The sequence below is a fragment of the Heterodontus francisci genome, chromosome 5 (genome assembly GCF_036365525.1).
Source record: "Heterodontus francisci isolate sHetFra1 chromosome 5, sHetFra1.hap1, whole genome shotgun sequence".
Lineage (NCBI taxonomy): Eukaryota > Metazoa > Chordata > Chondrichthyes > Heterodontiformes > Heterodontidae > Heterodontus > Heterodontus francisci.
In genome coordinates this window covers 54,915,853-54,929,979 of record NC_090375.1, presented here as the reverse complement: position 1 = coordinate 54,929,979, position 14,127 = coordinate 54,915,853, and the positions used below count along the sequence as shown (strand labels likewise).

The 14,127-nt window shown below is 41.6% G+C and overlaps 1 protein-coding gene across 3 annotated transcripts in view; it reads left to right on the top strand.

Annotated features, from left to right (window-relative positions):
• scap (SREBF chaperone) overlaps positions 1 to 14,127 on the top strand; it is a 306,453-nt gene that overhangs the window by 152,017 nt on the left and 140,309 nt on the right. For all 3 annotated transcript variants that reach the window (XM_068031444.1, XM_068031446.1, XM_068031447.1), the window contains one exon: positions 3,997 to 4,154. In XM_068031444.1, the coding sequence (XP_067887545.1) occupies positions 3,997 to 4,154 (158 nt within the window). The remainder of the gene's footprint in view (positions 1 to 3,996; positions 4,155 to 14,127) is intronic.

Sequence of the window (14,127 nt, the reverse complement as noted above, 5' to 3'; positions counted from 1 at the left end):
CTCATACCTACCCTGCTCTTTGGCCTTGACTTTTCTCTTTAAATTTATATATGTTTTAGTTTTCGAGATACAGCACTGAAACAGGCCCTTCGGCCCACTGAGTCTGTGTCGACCATCAACCACCCATATATACTAATCCTACACTAATCCTACACTAAAGAAGGATGAGCTGGACATACAGCCAACCAAATCGGAACTCAGTGATGCCATTGATTCCCTAGCCAGCGGAAAAGCCCCTGGGAAGGACAGCATTACCCCTGAAATAATCAAGAGTGCCAAGCCTGCTATACTCTCAGCACTACATGAACTGCTATGCCTGTGCTGGGACGAGGGAGCAGTACCCCAGGACATGCGCGATGCCAACATCATCACCCTCTATAAAAACAAAGGTGACCGCGGTGACTGCAACAACTACCGTGGAATCTCCCTGCTCAGCATAGTGGGGAAAGTCTTTGCTCGAGTCGCTCTGAACAGGCTCCAGAAGCTGGCCGAGCGCGTCTACCCTGAGGCACAGTGTGGCTTTCGTGCAGAGAGATCGACTATTGACATGCTGTTCTCCCTTCGTCAGATACAGGAGAAATGCCGTGAACAACAGATGCCCCTCTACATTGCTTTCATTGATCTCACCAAAGCCTTTGACCTCGTCAGCAGACGTGGTCTCTTCAGACTACTAGAAAAGATCGGATGTCCACCAAAGCTACTAAGTATCATCACCTCATTCCATGACAATATGAAAGGCACAATTCAACATGGTGGCTCCTCATCAGAGCCCTTTCCTATCCTGAGTGGTGTGAAACAGGGCTGTGTTCTCGCACCCACACTTTTTGGGATTTTCTTCTCCCTGCTGCTTTCACATGCGTTCAAATCCTCTGAAGAAGGAATTTTCCTCCACACAAGATCAGGGGGCAGGTTGTTCAACCTTGCCCGTCTAAGAGCGAAGTCCAAAGTACGGAAAGTCCTCATCAGAGAACTCCTCTTTGCTGACGATGCTGCTTTAACATCTCACACTGAAGAATGCCTGCAGAGTCTCATCGACAGGTTTGCGTCTGCCTGCAATGAATTTGGCCTAACCATCAGCCTCAAGAAAACGAACATCATGGGGCAGGATGTCAGAAATGCTCCATCCATCAATATTGGCGACCACGCTCTGGAAGTGGTTCAAGAGTTCACCTACCTAGGCTCAACTATCACCAGTAACCTGTCTCTAGATGCAGAAATCAACAAGCGCATGGGTAAGGCTTCCACTGCTATGTCCAGACTGGCCAAGAGAGTGTGGGAAAATGGCGCACTGACACGGAACACAAAAGTCCGAGTGTATCAGGCCTGTGTCCTCAGTACCTTGCTCTACGGCAGCGAGGCCTGGACAACGTATGCCAGCCAAGAGCGACGTCTCAATTCATTCCATCTTCGCTGCCTTCGGAGAATACTTGGCATCAGGTGGCAGGACTACATCTCCAACACAGAAGTCCTTGAAGCGGCCAACACCCCCAGCTTATACACACTACTGAGTCAGCGGCGCTTGAGATGGCTTGGCCATGTGAGCCGCATGGAAGATGGCAGGATCCCCAAAGACACATTGTACAGCGAGCTCGCCACTGGTATCAGACCCACCGGCCGTCCATGTCTCCGTTATAAAGACGTCTGCAAACGCGACATGAAATCGTGTGACATTGATCACAAGTCGTGGGAGTCAGTTGCCAGCATTCGCCAGAGCTGGCGGGCAGCCATAAAGACAGGGCTAAATTGTGGCGAGTCGAAGAGACTTAGTAGTTGGCAGGAAAAAAGACAGAGGCGCAAGGGGAGAGCCAACTGTGCCCCAACAAACAAATTTCTCTGCAGCACCTGTGGAAGAGCCTGTCACTCCAGAATTGGCCTTTATAGCCACTCCAGGCGCTGCTTCACAAACCACTGACCACCTCCAGGCGCGTATCCATTGTCTCTCGAGATAAGGAGGCCCAAAAGAAAGAAACACTAATCCCATATTCCTACCACATCCCCACCTGTCCCTATATTTCCCTACCACCTACCTATACTAGGGGCAATTTATAATGGCCAATTTACCTACCAACCTGCAAGTCTTTTGGCTTGTGGGAGGAAACCGGAGCACCCGGAGAAAACTCACCTGAGCCCTTACCCTCCTTTTTAGTTTAAAGCCCCATCTACAGCCCTACGTTATTCAATTTACCAGGACACTTGTCCTAGGCCAGCCCACTGGTCCCAATGGAACAGCTCCTTCTTTCCTCAGTACTGGTGTCCTGTGAATCAAAATCTGTCTCCCACACCACTCTTTGACTCGAGCATTCAACTCTCTGATCTTTTTGACCCTGTGCCAATTTTCACATGGTCTTTGAGGTTCTGCTTATTAATTTGGACTCTCACTCCTCAAACTCCCTCAGCAGAACCTTATTCCTCATTTTACCTATGTTGTTGGTTCCTACATTGACCATGACAACTAGATTCTTCTGCAGCCACAAGGAGATCTCCTTGACCCTGATACTGGGCAGGCAGCACAACTTTCGGAACTCCTGTTTGAAGCTTCAGATAACAGTATCTATTCTCCTAACTATGCTTTCCCCTGCTGCTACCACATGCCTTTCCACACTCCCATTTGAATGGTTTCTGGTACAACAGTGCCATCCACCTTGCAGATTTTGCCCTTATCAACACAACAGCAAGAATCTCGTACCTGTTGGTCAAAGTCAAGCGCTGAGGCCCTCCGGCACTGCACGTTGGAGTCCCTTTGCCTGCCTGGCTCAGTGTCACAGCCTCCTGTCTATGACCACCAACCAGACCTATACCACTTCCTAAGAAGTGTGATTGCCTCCTGAATCAAAGCATCCAGGTAACTCCTCTTCTCCCTGCTCAACAACTCTGAGCTGAACTTCCTTGAGATGCAGACACATACTGCAGATGTTGTTGTCCAGGATCGCAGTGTTCTCCCAAAACTCCCACATGCAGTTGTGGCACGCCACCTGCACTGCCATCCCCATCTAACTTTGATTTTGTTATTTAATTGATTAAACTTTATGTATTTAATCAAATTAGTTTATCAAGTTTAAATTATCGGCAGATTAAATCAAATATAACTGTAACACAAACCACTGTGAGTATTGGAGGCAAAATACAAGCACATCCTTCCCCCTCTACACCGAATCTCTACTTTCACCAAAGTCCCAACTTCTACACTCTGTTTGCGATCTCTCTGTGCAACCATGCATCATCAGCTCTGTAATCTTCAATCTTAGAGTTAATGTCATTACGGCACAGAAGGAGAGCATTTGGCCCATTGAGTCCATGCCAGTTCTCTGCAGACAATGCAATTAGTCTCATTCCCCCACTCTATCCCCATAGTCCTGCATGTTTATTTCCTTTTGACATCATTGTCTCTGTTTCAAGCACCCTTATCAGCAAGTTACAGGTCATTACTGCTCACTGTATAAAAATGATTTTCCTCACAATCTCTCTGCATGTCTTGCCCAAAATCTTAAATCTGTGTCTCCTCATTCTTGTACTATTAGCTAATGGAAGCAGCTTTCTTTTGTCTACTCCATTCAAACCTGTCAAATCTCCCCTCAATCTCCTTTGTTCCAAGGAGAACAACCCCAGCTTCTCCAACCTAATCTTGTAGCTAAAATCCCTCATCCCTGGAGTCATTTTGGTAAAAGTCTCTGAAACCTTTTTAAATCTATACTCTGTTCATCTAGATCTGTGATTACAGTATACATTAACTTACTTAATTCCCATCTGTCTTAAGACCCAGATCACTCTGATTCTCAAACCTTTTCCATGAAACAAATTCATTTCCTTGAATTTCTTCATAATTCTGTGCTTTAAGCCCCAGAAGATGTACGTGAAAATACACCAAGTGTTGAATGGCAAAGTTGTCTATGTCTTGGTCATTTTATATACAGCAATATTTATATAGTTTGAAGTCCAGTCTTGATTCAGTTAGTCCTCAAAATGGCATGTGAATTTCTGTCCTTTTTCTCTTTCTAGTATGTCGGACCTCCAGTTGCTTATATCCAGCAAATATTTGTAAAAGCTATTGTATCCCCTTGGAACAAAAACCTAATTGCTGTGGATGTGTTTCGTGCTCCTCTGTCGAAAGTTTTTCAGCTGGTGGAAGAAGTGAGAAATCACGTATTTCAAGACAGGTAGGAAGGGATTTGATCATTCATACTGTAATTTAAAAAGTTCAAGTTGAAATCTTAATTTCAGATGTGATCCACGCTAGATTTGTTTTAGCATTAAGTCTTACAAGCTGTTAGATTCCGGCAGGAAAAAAGCGAAACAACAAAATGAGTGAGGAAAATAAGACAGGTAAATGTAGCAAACTACTGTCAGTGATCAGTTTGTATGTGTAGTTTTTTTTCTGTTTCACGAATTCTTTTTCACTCTTCTCCTGAAGACATTAATCCCAGTCCCTCAGTTCCATGGAAATTGGTTGCCTTCTAACATTGTACCCAAGTGGTGTGAACTTTAACTGCAAAGGGCATGACAATAAAGCCTTGTCATGTCCTCACCAGATAGCTATGCAGGCAACCAAGTGCAGTTATTCGTTAGCAATCTGGAACAGGAGCTTCAGCTGATTTTCTTCTCTTGCACCGGAAGTTCTGTAACACCTGTTACACCATCACAGCTGAAATCAGATAATTTAGGACAACTGATCAAATCGGAGTCCTTCTTGCTCAATAGGACTCAATTCAACTACTCTTTGAATAAAAGTGCTCAGCTATCTGGGGAGCAATAATGTAGACTTTTTAAAAATGTCTACCCAAGCTCTCAGCCTTAGTTTAGTGGTAGCACTCTCACCTCTGTGACAGCATGTTGTCGGCTCAAACTGCACTGCAGGACTTGAGTCGCATATTCAAGTTGACCCTTCAGTATATGAACGAGTGCACTTTATTGTAAGAGATGCTGACTTTCAGATGAGATGTTAAGCTATCGTCCCATTCTGGCCTATCAGATTGACAGAAAAGATCTTGTGGCACTAATCAAAGAAAAACAGGGTAATTCTCTGTGTCCTGGCCAACATTTAACTCTTGACCAACATTATTAAAATAAATTAACTCAATTTATTTCAAGGCTCTTTAAGGACTTTTGACTGATACATCTTGTATAAAAACAGAAAATGCTAGCAACTACAGTAGATCAGTGAGTGTCAGAAGGACGAAAATAGTTACTTTACAGGTCGGACATTACATTAATATAAATCTCATGTATTTTGTGCCTGAAACAAATAATATGAATGTGCAATTGGGTCAGCCCCTTGCTTTGTGATTTTAATTCTGATAATCATTTGCTGCTGTAATATTGTGGAATTGAGATTGAGTTACTATTTCATTCATTAAAAAAAACTATTTATTTGCCACTTATAGATCATTAGTACTTTTTCGTGCGTCATCTTAAGTTCCTGATGAACTGCTTGCTAAAATATTGGAAATTGAGAGTAGGCTTGAAAATGTTTCTCGTGAAATTGTACACATTATTCCAAGTTTTTTGACGAGGTAATAGAGAGGCTGGCTGAGGGTAGTGGAGTTGATGCTGTGTATATGCACTTTCAAAAGGTGTTCAAATACCACATATTAGGCTTTTTAACAAAATTGAAGTTCATGGGATAAAATGGGGCTGAAGCAGCATAGATACAAAATTGGCCAAGGGATAGGAAACAGAGAGTTGTGGTGAATGGATGTTTTTCAGACTGGAGGAAGATGCACAGTGGAATTTCCCAAGGATAAGTGTTAATTGGATATTAATTGTGTTTAATTGTATGCAGGCATTAACTGGGGATTCCCTTGTGCACTTACCAATACAATAGACTGAAACTATGGTTGTTGGATTAGGAGATGCACGTTTGCTGTAAATAAAAGCATGAAGAACTGTGTAAAGATCGGCTCCAGCTGCATCCTTCGCTGCCTGGCTTTCTGAAATATAATATGATAGCAGAGAAATGGTTGCCCAAAGGTGAAGGTTGAAAACTAAGAAAAAAAAAATACAGACATAAAATTAAAATCCTAGTGGCCATTGTGGAAAATGGCAGAAAGCAAATGTAAATTGTCGAGGTATGATTGCCCTCCGATGTTCTCAGAGTCTGAATCATATGGAAGAATGAAGTGGATATGTGGATCCGGATTGCGACTATATCAAAGAGAAAACAAAGTATGGCCATTTCCTACATGAAATAAAATCAGAAATAGCGTTATGTGAGCTGGATGCCCACCAGTTGGATAGTGGTTAAGGGCAGACTTTGATAGATTTCAGAAAACAGATGGTCATTCCATGCAAGAATATATCATGGCCTTTAACAGATTGTATAAAAGATTAACGCAATTCATTTTGTGGATTTCTTGATCAGTGCTAACATTTAAATTACTGGGTTATGCTAAGGTGTCTCATATGAACAGGCGACTGGTTCTAACTGGTGTTCAGTTCTCAGAGAAGGAGACACTATTGGATCAGATGACTGCTGCCTTAAAAACTTTTCCGGGAAGAGAGCCATTTCCTTCAACCTTTATGCAACCAGTGAGACGTTCCATGGTGATACAAAGAATAGAAGTCTCAATGATTTCCAGAATTCAAAATAGCCCAGATACCGATTGCAGGCGTCAATACATTTTAAAAAAAAAATTCATTCATGGAACTCGAATGGGATAGGAATGGAGCTGGGGCGAATAAATTGGAGTCAAAAGCTGGCAGGAAAACCGGTAGATGGGCTACCTTCAAAGAAGAGATAGTTCGGGCACAGTCAAGGTTTGTTCCCTCGAAGGGGAAAAGTAGAGCAAACAAATCCAGAGCTCCCTGGATGACAAAAGAGGTAGAAATTAAGATAAAGAAGAAAAAGTGTGCTTATGACAGATGCCAGGTAGAAAATACTATTGAGAACCAGGCTGAATATAGAAGGTCCAGAGGGGAAGTGAAAAAGAAAATAAAAGAAGCAAAGAGAGAGCATGAAAAGAGACTGGCAGCTAGCATTAAAGGAAATCCCAAGCTTTTCTATAGGCATATAAATAGTAAAAGGGTGGTAAAAGGAGGAGTGGGGCCGATTAGGGACCAGAAAGGGGATTTGCACATGGAGGCAGAGGACATAGCTGCGGTATTAAATTATTGTTTCGCATCTGTCTTTGCCAAGGAAGAAGATGCAACTCAGCAATATTGAAAGAGGAGGTAAGTCAGGCATTAGAGGGGTTTAAAATTGATAAAAGAGGAAGTATTAGATAGGCTGTCTGTACTGAAAGTGGATAAAGCACCAGGGTTGGATGAGATGCATCCCAGGATGCTGAGGGAAGTGAGGGTGGAAATCGTAGAGGCACTGGCCATAATTTTTCAGTCCTCCTTAGACTTGGAGATGGTGCCAGAGGACTGGAGAATTGCAAATATTACACCCGTGTTTTAAAAAAAAAAGGGTGTAAAGATAAGCCCAGCTGCTACAGGCTAGTCATTTTAACTTGGGTGATGGGAAAACTAGAAAAAATAATTTGTGACAAAATCAATAGTCACATGGACAAATGCAAATGAATTAAGGAAAGCCAGCATGGATTTCTTAAGGGAAAATCATGTTTAACTAACTTGCTGGAGTTTTTTGAGGAGGTTGAAGAGGGCAATGCTGTTGATGTGGTATACATGGACTTTCGAAAGACATTTGATACAGTGCCACACAACAGACTTCTGAGCAAACTTGTAGCTCATGGAATAAAAGGAACAGTGGCAACATGGATACGGAATTGGTTAAGTGTCAGGAAACAAAGAGTAATGTTAATGGGTGTTTTTTGGGCTGGAGGAAGGTTTGTTGTAGAGTTCCCCATGGATCAGTGTTGGGACCCTTGCTTTTCCTGATCTATATTAATGACCTAGACCTTGGTGTGCAGGGCACAATTTCAAAGTTTGCAGATGATATGAAACTTGGAAACATTGTGAACTGTGAGGAGGATTATGTAGAACTTCGAAAGGACATGGACAAGTTGGTGGAATGGGCAGACAGGTGACAGATGAAGTTTAATGCAGAGAAATGTGAAGTGATTCATTTTGGTAGGAAGAACATGGAGAGACAATATAGAATTAAGGATACAATTCTAAAGGGGGTGCAGGAGCTGAGGTACTTCGGTGTATCTGTGCATACAGTCATTGAAGGTGGAAGGACAGATTGAGAGAGTGGTTAATAAAGCATACAGTATTCTGGGCTTTATTAATAGGGGTATAGAGTACAACAGCAAGGAAGTTATGGCAAACCTGTAGAACCTAGCTCAGCCTCAGCTGGAGTATTGCATCCAATTCTGGGCACCGCACTTGAGGAAAGACCTGAGGGCATTGGCGAGAGTACAGAAAAGATTCACGAGAATGGTTCCAAGGATGAGGAATTTCACTTATGAAGATAGATTGAAGAAGTTAAAACTGTTTTCCTTGGAGAAGAGAAGGCTGAGAGGTGATTTGATAGAGGTAGTCAAAATCATGAGTCTGGACAGAGTAGATAGAGAGAAATTGTTCCCACTTGTGAAAGGAGGGCACAGATTTAAAGTATTTGGTAAGAGAAGCAAAAGTGGCATGAAGAAAAATTTTTTCACAACAAGTGGTTAAGGTCTGGAATGCGCTGCCTGAGAACATGGTGGAGGCAGGCTCAATTGAAGCATTCAAAAGGGAATTCAACTGTTATATGAAAAGGACGAATGTGCAGGGTTACAGGGAGCAGGCAGGGGAATGGAACTGAGGGAGTTGCTCTTTCAGAGAGCTGGTGGGGACATGATGGGCATATATTGCATATCCGTAATTGCCCTTGAGAAGGTGGTGGTGAGCTGCCTTCTTGAACCAATGCAGTCATTGGGGTGTAGGTACACCCACAGTGATGTTAGGAAGGGAGTTCCAGGATTTTGACCCAGCAACATTGAAACAATGGTGATAGAGTTCCAAGTCAGGAAGGTGTGCGACTTGGAGGGGAACTTACAGCTGGTGGTGTTCCCATGCAACTGCTGCCCTTGCCCTTCTAGGTAGTAGAGGTCATGGATTTGGAAGGTGCTGTCGAAGGAGCATTGGTGAATTGCTGCAGTTCATCTTGTAGATGATACACTGCCACTGTACGTCGGTGGTGAAGCGAGTAAATGTTGAAGGTGGTGGACGGGTTGCCAATCAAGCGGGCTGCTTTGTCCTGGGCTTCTTGATTGTTGTTGGAGCTGCACCCATACAAGGAGTATTCCATCACACTCCTTACTTGTGCCTTGTAGGTGGTGGACAGGTATTGGGGAGTTAAGAGGATTAAAGACAGGCAGAATGGGGATGAAAGCACCGTACACAGATTTGGCAATTACAGCAGAAGACAGAATTGGAACAACAGTCATAAGCGAATGATTCCGAGGAATAGCGTTAAAGCAGTTAATACATTCTTCGGATGTGACTCAAAGTATCATTATGCTGTGAGCTGCCGAAAGCGAAGAGGCAGAGTCCTCAAAATGACACAAGATGACTAAAATTCTGAGGCAGATGATGAAAATGATGAATCCGAACAAATTATTTTGGTCACAAGGAGTTTTATTGCTGTGATGAATGTGTTGGTCGCAGATTCCTTTAACTGTGAAGTACTAGATAGTGCTTATACTTCAGTATTTGGGACAGATTGGTTAACATGTTACCTTGATTCACTCAGTAGTGAGGATCGACTCAAGGTTAAGGAATATGAAAGTATGACTTGCTTTAGATTTGGGGATCTCAACACATTGAGGTCACTAAAGAGAGTTGTAATCCCAGGTAAAATAGCTGGAGTAAGCCATTTTATAAGTATTGATTTAGTCTTTAGAGCCATACCTATGCTGTTGAATAAACCTATGAAAAAGACACAAGTGAAACTTAACATGTAGCATGAAAAGGCAATTATTTTTGGAAAGTCTGTGGCTCTTCCGTTTACCCAGTCAGGACATTATTGTTGCCCTTAACAACTCCTGATATTTCTCATCAGAATGTTAGACAAGCATTAATATTCAAAATTAAAAATCCTGCTAAAAGATGCAGCTGTAGTTGATGAATATACGAGGCTAATAGAAGAGATTAGTGAGAAATATGCAATCTGTAAAAGGTATTGAAGGCACAAGCCGTGGATCTAATGGTATGAGACAAATAAATATTTTCATCCTTTATTTTATGTACATAGCAACCAAATTTAGTCTTTCTATAATAATACATAGTAAAGACAAAGGAGTTATTAAAGGCAAAATCATGGATAAATGGATAGGGACTGGACTTGGGACACCAACGAAGTTTCTAACTGATAATGGAGGGGAATTTGCCAGTGATGAGTTCAGAGACACGTGTGAAAGTATGTGAACATCAGGTCATGAATACTGTAGCTAAAAGCTTTTGTAGCAATGGACTTTGTGAAAGAAATCATGTGGTGATCGATAAAATGCTGCATAAAACTTTAGCTCATCAACTAGATTGCAAGATGGCAAACGCCCTGACGTGGGTGGGTCACGCAGAGAATTCATTCCAGGTTGTTGCGGGATGTAGTCCCTATCAACTAGTCTATACGCAAAATCCCAAATTGTCTTCTGTTCTGTGCAATAGTCCTCCTGCTCTAGAAGGTAATTATTTCCCTTTCTTTGCACATTTGAATTCTTTACATGTAGGGAGATGAGCTTTCATCAAGGCTGCAGTCTTGGAGAAAATTCAGAGAGCTCTGAGGCATTAGATCAAACCATCTGATATAAGGAAGTTTAGTATGCTATAAAAGAGAGTGCTTTAGAGAATGGAAAGGCCCTGATAAAGTAACAGGTCATGATGGTAAGACAGGAATGATCAAACATGGCAATCAACTGTTAAGGTTCATTCCTCATGGTTAATTAGAATTAATTACAAAATCTCAGACTCTGAGCAGCTGATAGAAGTAAATAAGGCACCTTGTACCTCAAATGCTCATGTATTTTGTGATGAAGGTCCTGAGGAACAGATTGTGGTGGATCAAGGGCTGGATAGTGGTAATGTATGTTATCATGACGCACATGACAGAGCTATCACATCCGCGGGCCAATTATCCAGAGTGGGTACCCGGTTGAGATATATTCCAGAGGGGTCCAGTGAATGGAGGGATGTGACAATTGTTGGATGTGCAGGAAATGCTACTGGCAAGTTTAAGTTTTGGTTGAATGTTCAGGATGATGGCCAAGAAGTGAGGTTATTGGAGCAGCAGAATGGGGTGAAAGAGTGGAAAGTAAGAAAGCGCAGTGCAAGTACTGATAGTGAGTCCGGTAATGAGACTTGCATCAGAAAACGATCACGTACCGGAGAAAGAACCTCCAGTAGTACAACAGGGCGATCACGCAGTAATAGTCCAGGCAGACTTAAAAGTGGAAGTAGAGGCCGTAGCGTGAATAGATTAGATAATGAAATAAAGGCCACAGAACAGTCTCGTAACAGAACTCGAAGCAGAAGACCTCATGATCTTGAAGTTTTGGTAGCTGCCAATAAACTTGAGGATAAACTAATAAGAGAGGCAAAACAAAGGGAGTTGAAATGTTGAGAGAGTTTGGAGTTTGTTCTGAGGTACCAGATGAGCATCAACCAGCTTTGTCTCATCGGTTGATTTGTATGGAAAAAGTCCTTGCAGATGGGGCCTGCAAGGCTAGTTGCTAAAGGTTTTGAAGACTGACTTGGTGATACAGATGTTAGAGTGGATTCTCCCACAGCTGGAAAAGTAATCTTAAACATTCTTTTGGCCACATATTCATGAGTGTCAGTCAATCGAAATAAAAGCTGCATTTCTGCAGGACAGTACTTTTCAGAGAGATCTTAATGTTTTACTTGCCCTTAAAACATTCTCTACTTTAGGGTGCTTCATTTGTAGTACTTAACTCCTACACTTCAAAACTAGCATGAATGTACAACAGGTTCAACTAACCAATCAGGCTTCGAAATTAGAAGGGTTGTCAATAGTACTCTGGCTGCTGAAATACTGACTTTTGTGGAGGCAGTGGATATGTGATTCTATTGGTCAAATATTTTACATGAGATTCTGTACAATGGCTAGACTGAAGAGGCAGTAGATACAGAAGGAAAACTATGGAAACTGAACATGTGAGTCTATAGCCTGAATGATGCTTCCAGGGTGTGGTATTTTTCAGTGATCTCTGTTCTGCTGAAAATAGATTGTGTTCAACTATAAGAAGTTACTGTAATGTCTTATCGGTATCGTAAAGTAAAATTCTCAGGCATCTTCATGATGCATGTTGATATTACTTATGGGATGGTACTGCAGAATTTGAGAAATATGTTAAGTGTAGAGTAGTATTTAAAATTGGGAGTCAGGCTTGTGGGGCTTTTAAATATATTGGTTTCACTTATCAAGCAAAGTAGATCTGGAATAACTTTAAACAAACATCCTGTTTAGAAAGTGTTATTTCCATCCCAGTTGCTCTTACTAGGTCATCACAGAAAAATGATCTGCCATGTCTAAAGAAGAGACCTAACAATTGCGAGGCTTGATTTGGTCATTTGAACCTGTTGCATATTCAGACTAGACCAGAAGCTAGTTTTGATGTGTTGGAGTTAAGTATTACAATGAAGCAGCCTAAAGTAGAGACAAGTAAAACAGTAGGAAAATTAAATTTGGATAAATGAGTACTGAAGTTCTCATCCTTACATGACCCAAAGAACATGAAGCCAGTCATTTTTAGTGAAGTCTCACGTAGAATCATAGAAAGTTTACGGCACAGAAAGAGGCCACTTGGCCCATCGTGCCTCTGCTAATCTTCCAGCTGGTTTCATAATAATTCTGGTGGGTGAGAATGGGAAATGTTGTCCAGCTAAGAAAATTAACAGGGTTGTTATTAATACCTTGGCTGCTGAAACACTGACTCTTGTGGAGGCAGTGGATATGGGATTCTATTTGTCAAATATTTTATTCAGCATACAATGGGTATACTGAAGATAGTATATGCATAGAATGTTGTGTAGATGATCATTCCTTGTGGAATAATATACACTGTACAAAAAGTGAGTGAGAAAAGGTTATGGATTGACTTTGATGGCTTGAAACAAATGCTGTAGAGAAAGGAAATCTCTAATCTCGAAATGGATAGATGCAGGTCATCCAACTGTCAGATTGTTTTAGAAAAAGAAATGCATGAATTAAGGAATTTTTTGGGGTCGTAGAGGAGGGGCTTTGTACAGAAAATGGAGGTCTTCGATTTAACTTGTTTCAAAATTTTAGTTGTACATATAAACTCTAATTTTTATTTAAAGAGCGAGCAGGGAATCTATAACAACTGGGACCACTGCTCCTTTTGATATAAATTAATGACTTGGACTTGGGGGTACAGGGCACAATTTTGAAATTTACAGCTGACGCAAAACCTGGAACTGTAGTAAATAGTGAGGAATGTAGTAACAGACTTCGAGGACAGAATAGGCATTCAAGAGTAAAATGGGCAGACACATGGCAGATAAAAATCAATTTTCATTGAGAAGACATGCCAAATGGTACAACTTTAAAGATAGTACAAAAAGAGTGTGAACTGTGGGAGGTGATGCAAAATCTTTAAAGGTGTCAGAATTGATTAACAAAGCAGTTAATAAAGTATACGTGATCCTGGACTTTATAAATAGAGGCATAGAGTACAACGGCAGGACATTCTGCTAAACCTACATAAAACACTAGTTTGATCCTAGCTGGAGTATTGTGTCCAATTCTGAGCACCACACTTTAGGGAGGACAATCAGGGCTTTGGAGAGGGTACAGAAAAGAATTAATAGAATGGTTCCAGGGATGAGCGATTACAGTGATGTGGTTAGACTGAGGAAACTGGGGTTCTCCTTAGAGCAGAGAAGGCATAGAGATATAAACATTTAACATCACAAGAGTTTAGATCGAATAAATAAAGAGAAACTGTTTTCAAATCCTGAAGGCCAATCGTGAGGAGGCACAGATTTAAGATGATTAGCAAAACAACCAGAGGCAACATGAGGAAAATCTTTATGACATAAGAAATGTTTAAAATTTGGAATGCACTGCCTAATACATAGTGAATATAAATTCAGTGGTAGCATTCAAAAGGGAATTGGGTAAATACTTGAAGGAGCAAAAATTGCAAGGGTATGGGGAAAGAGTGGGGGTGTGGGACTAACTGAATTGCTCTTCAAAAGAGCCGGCAC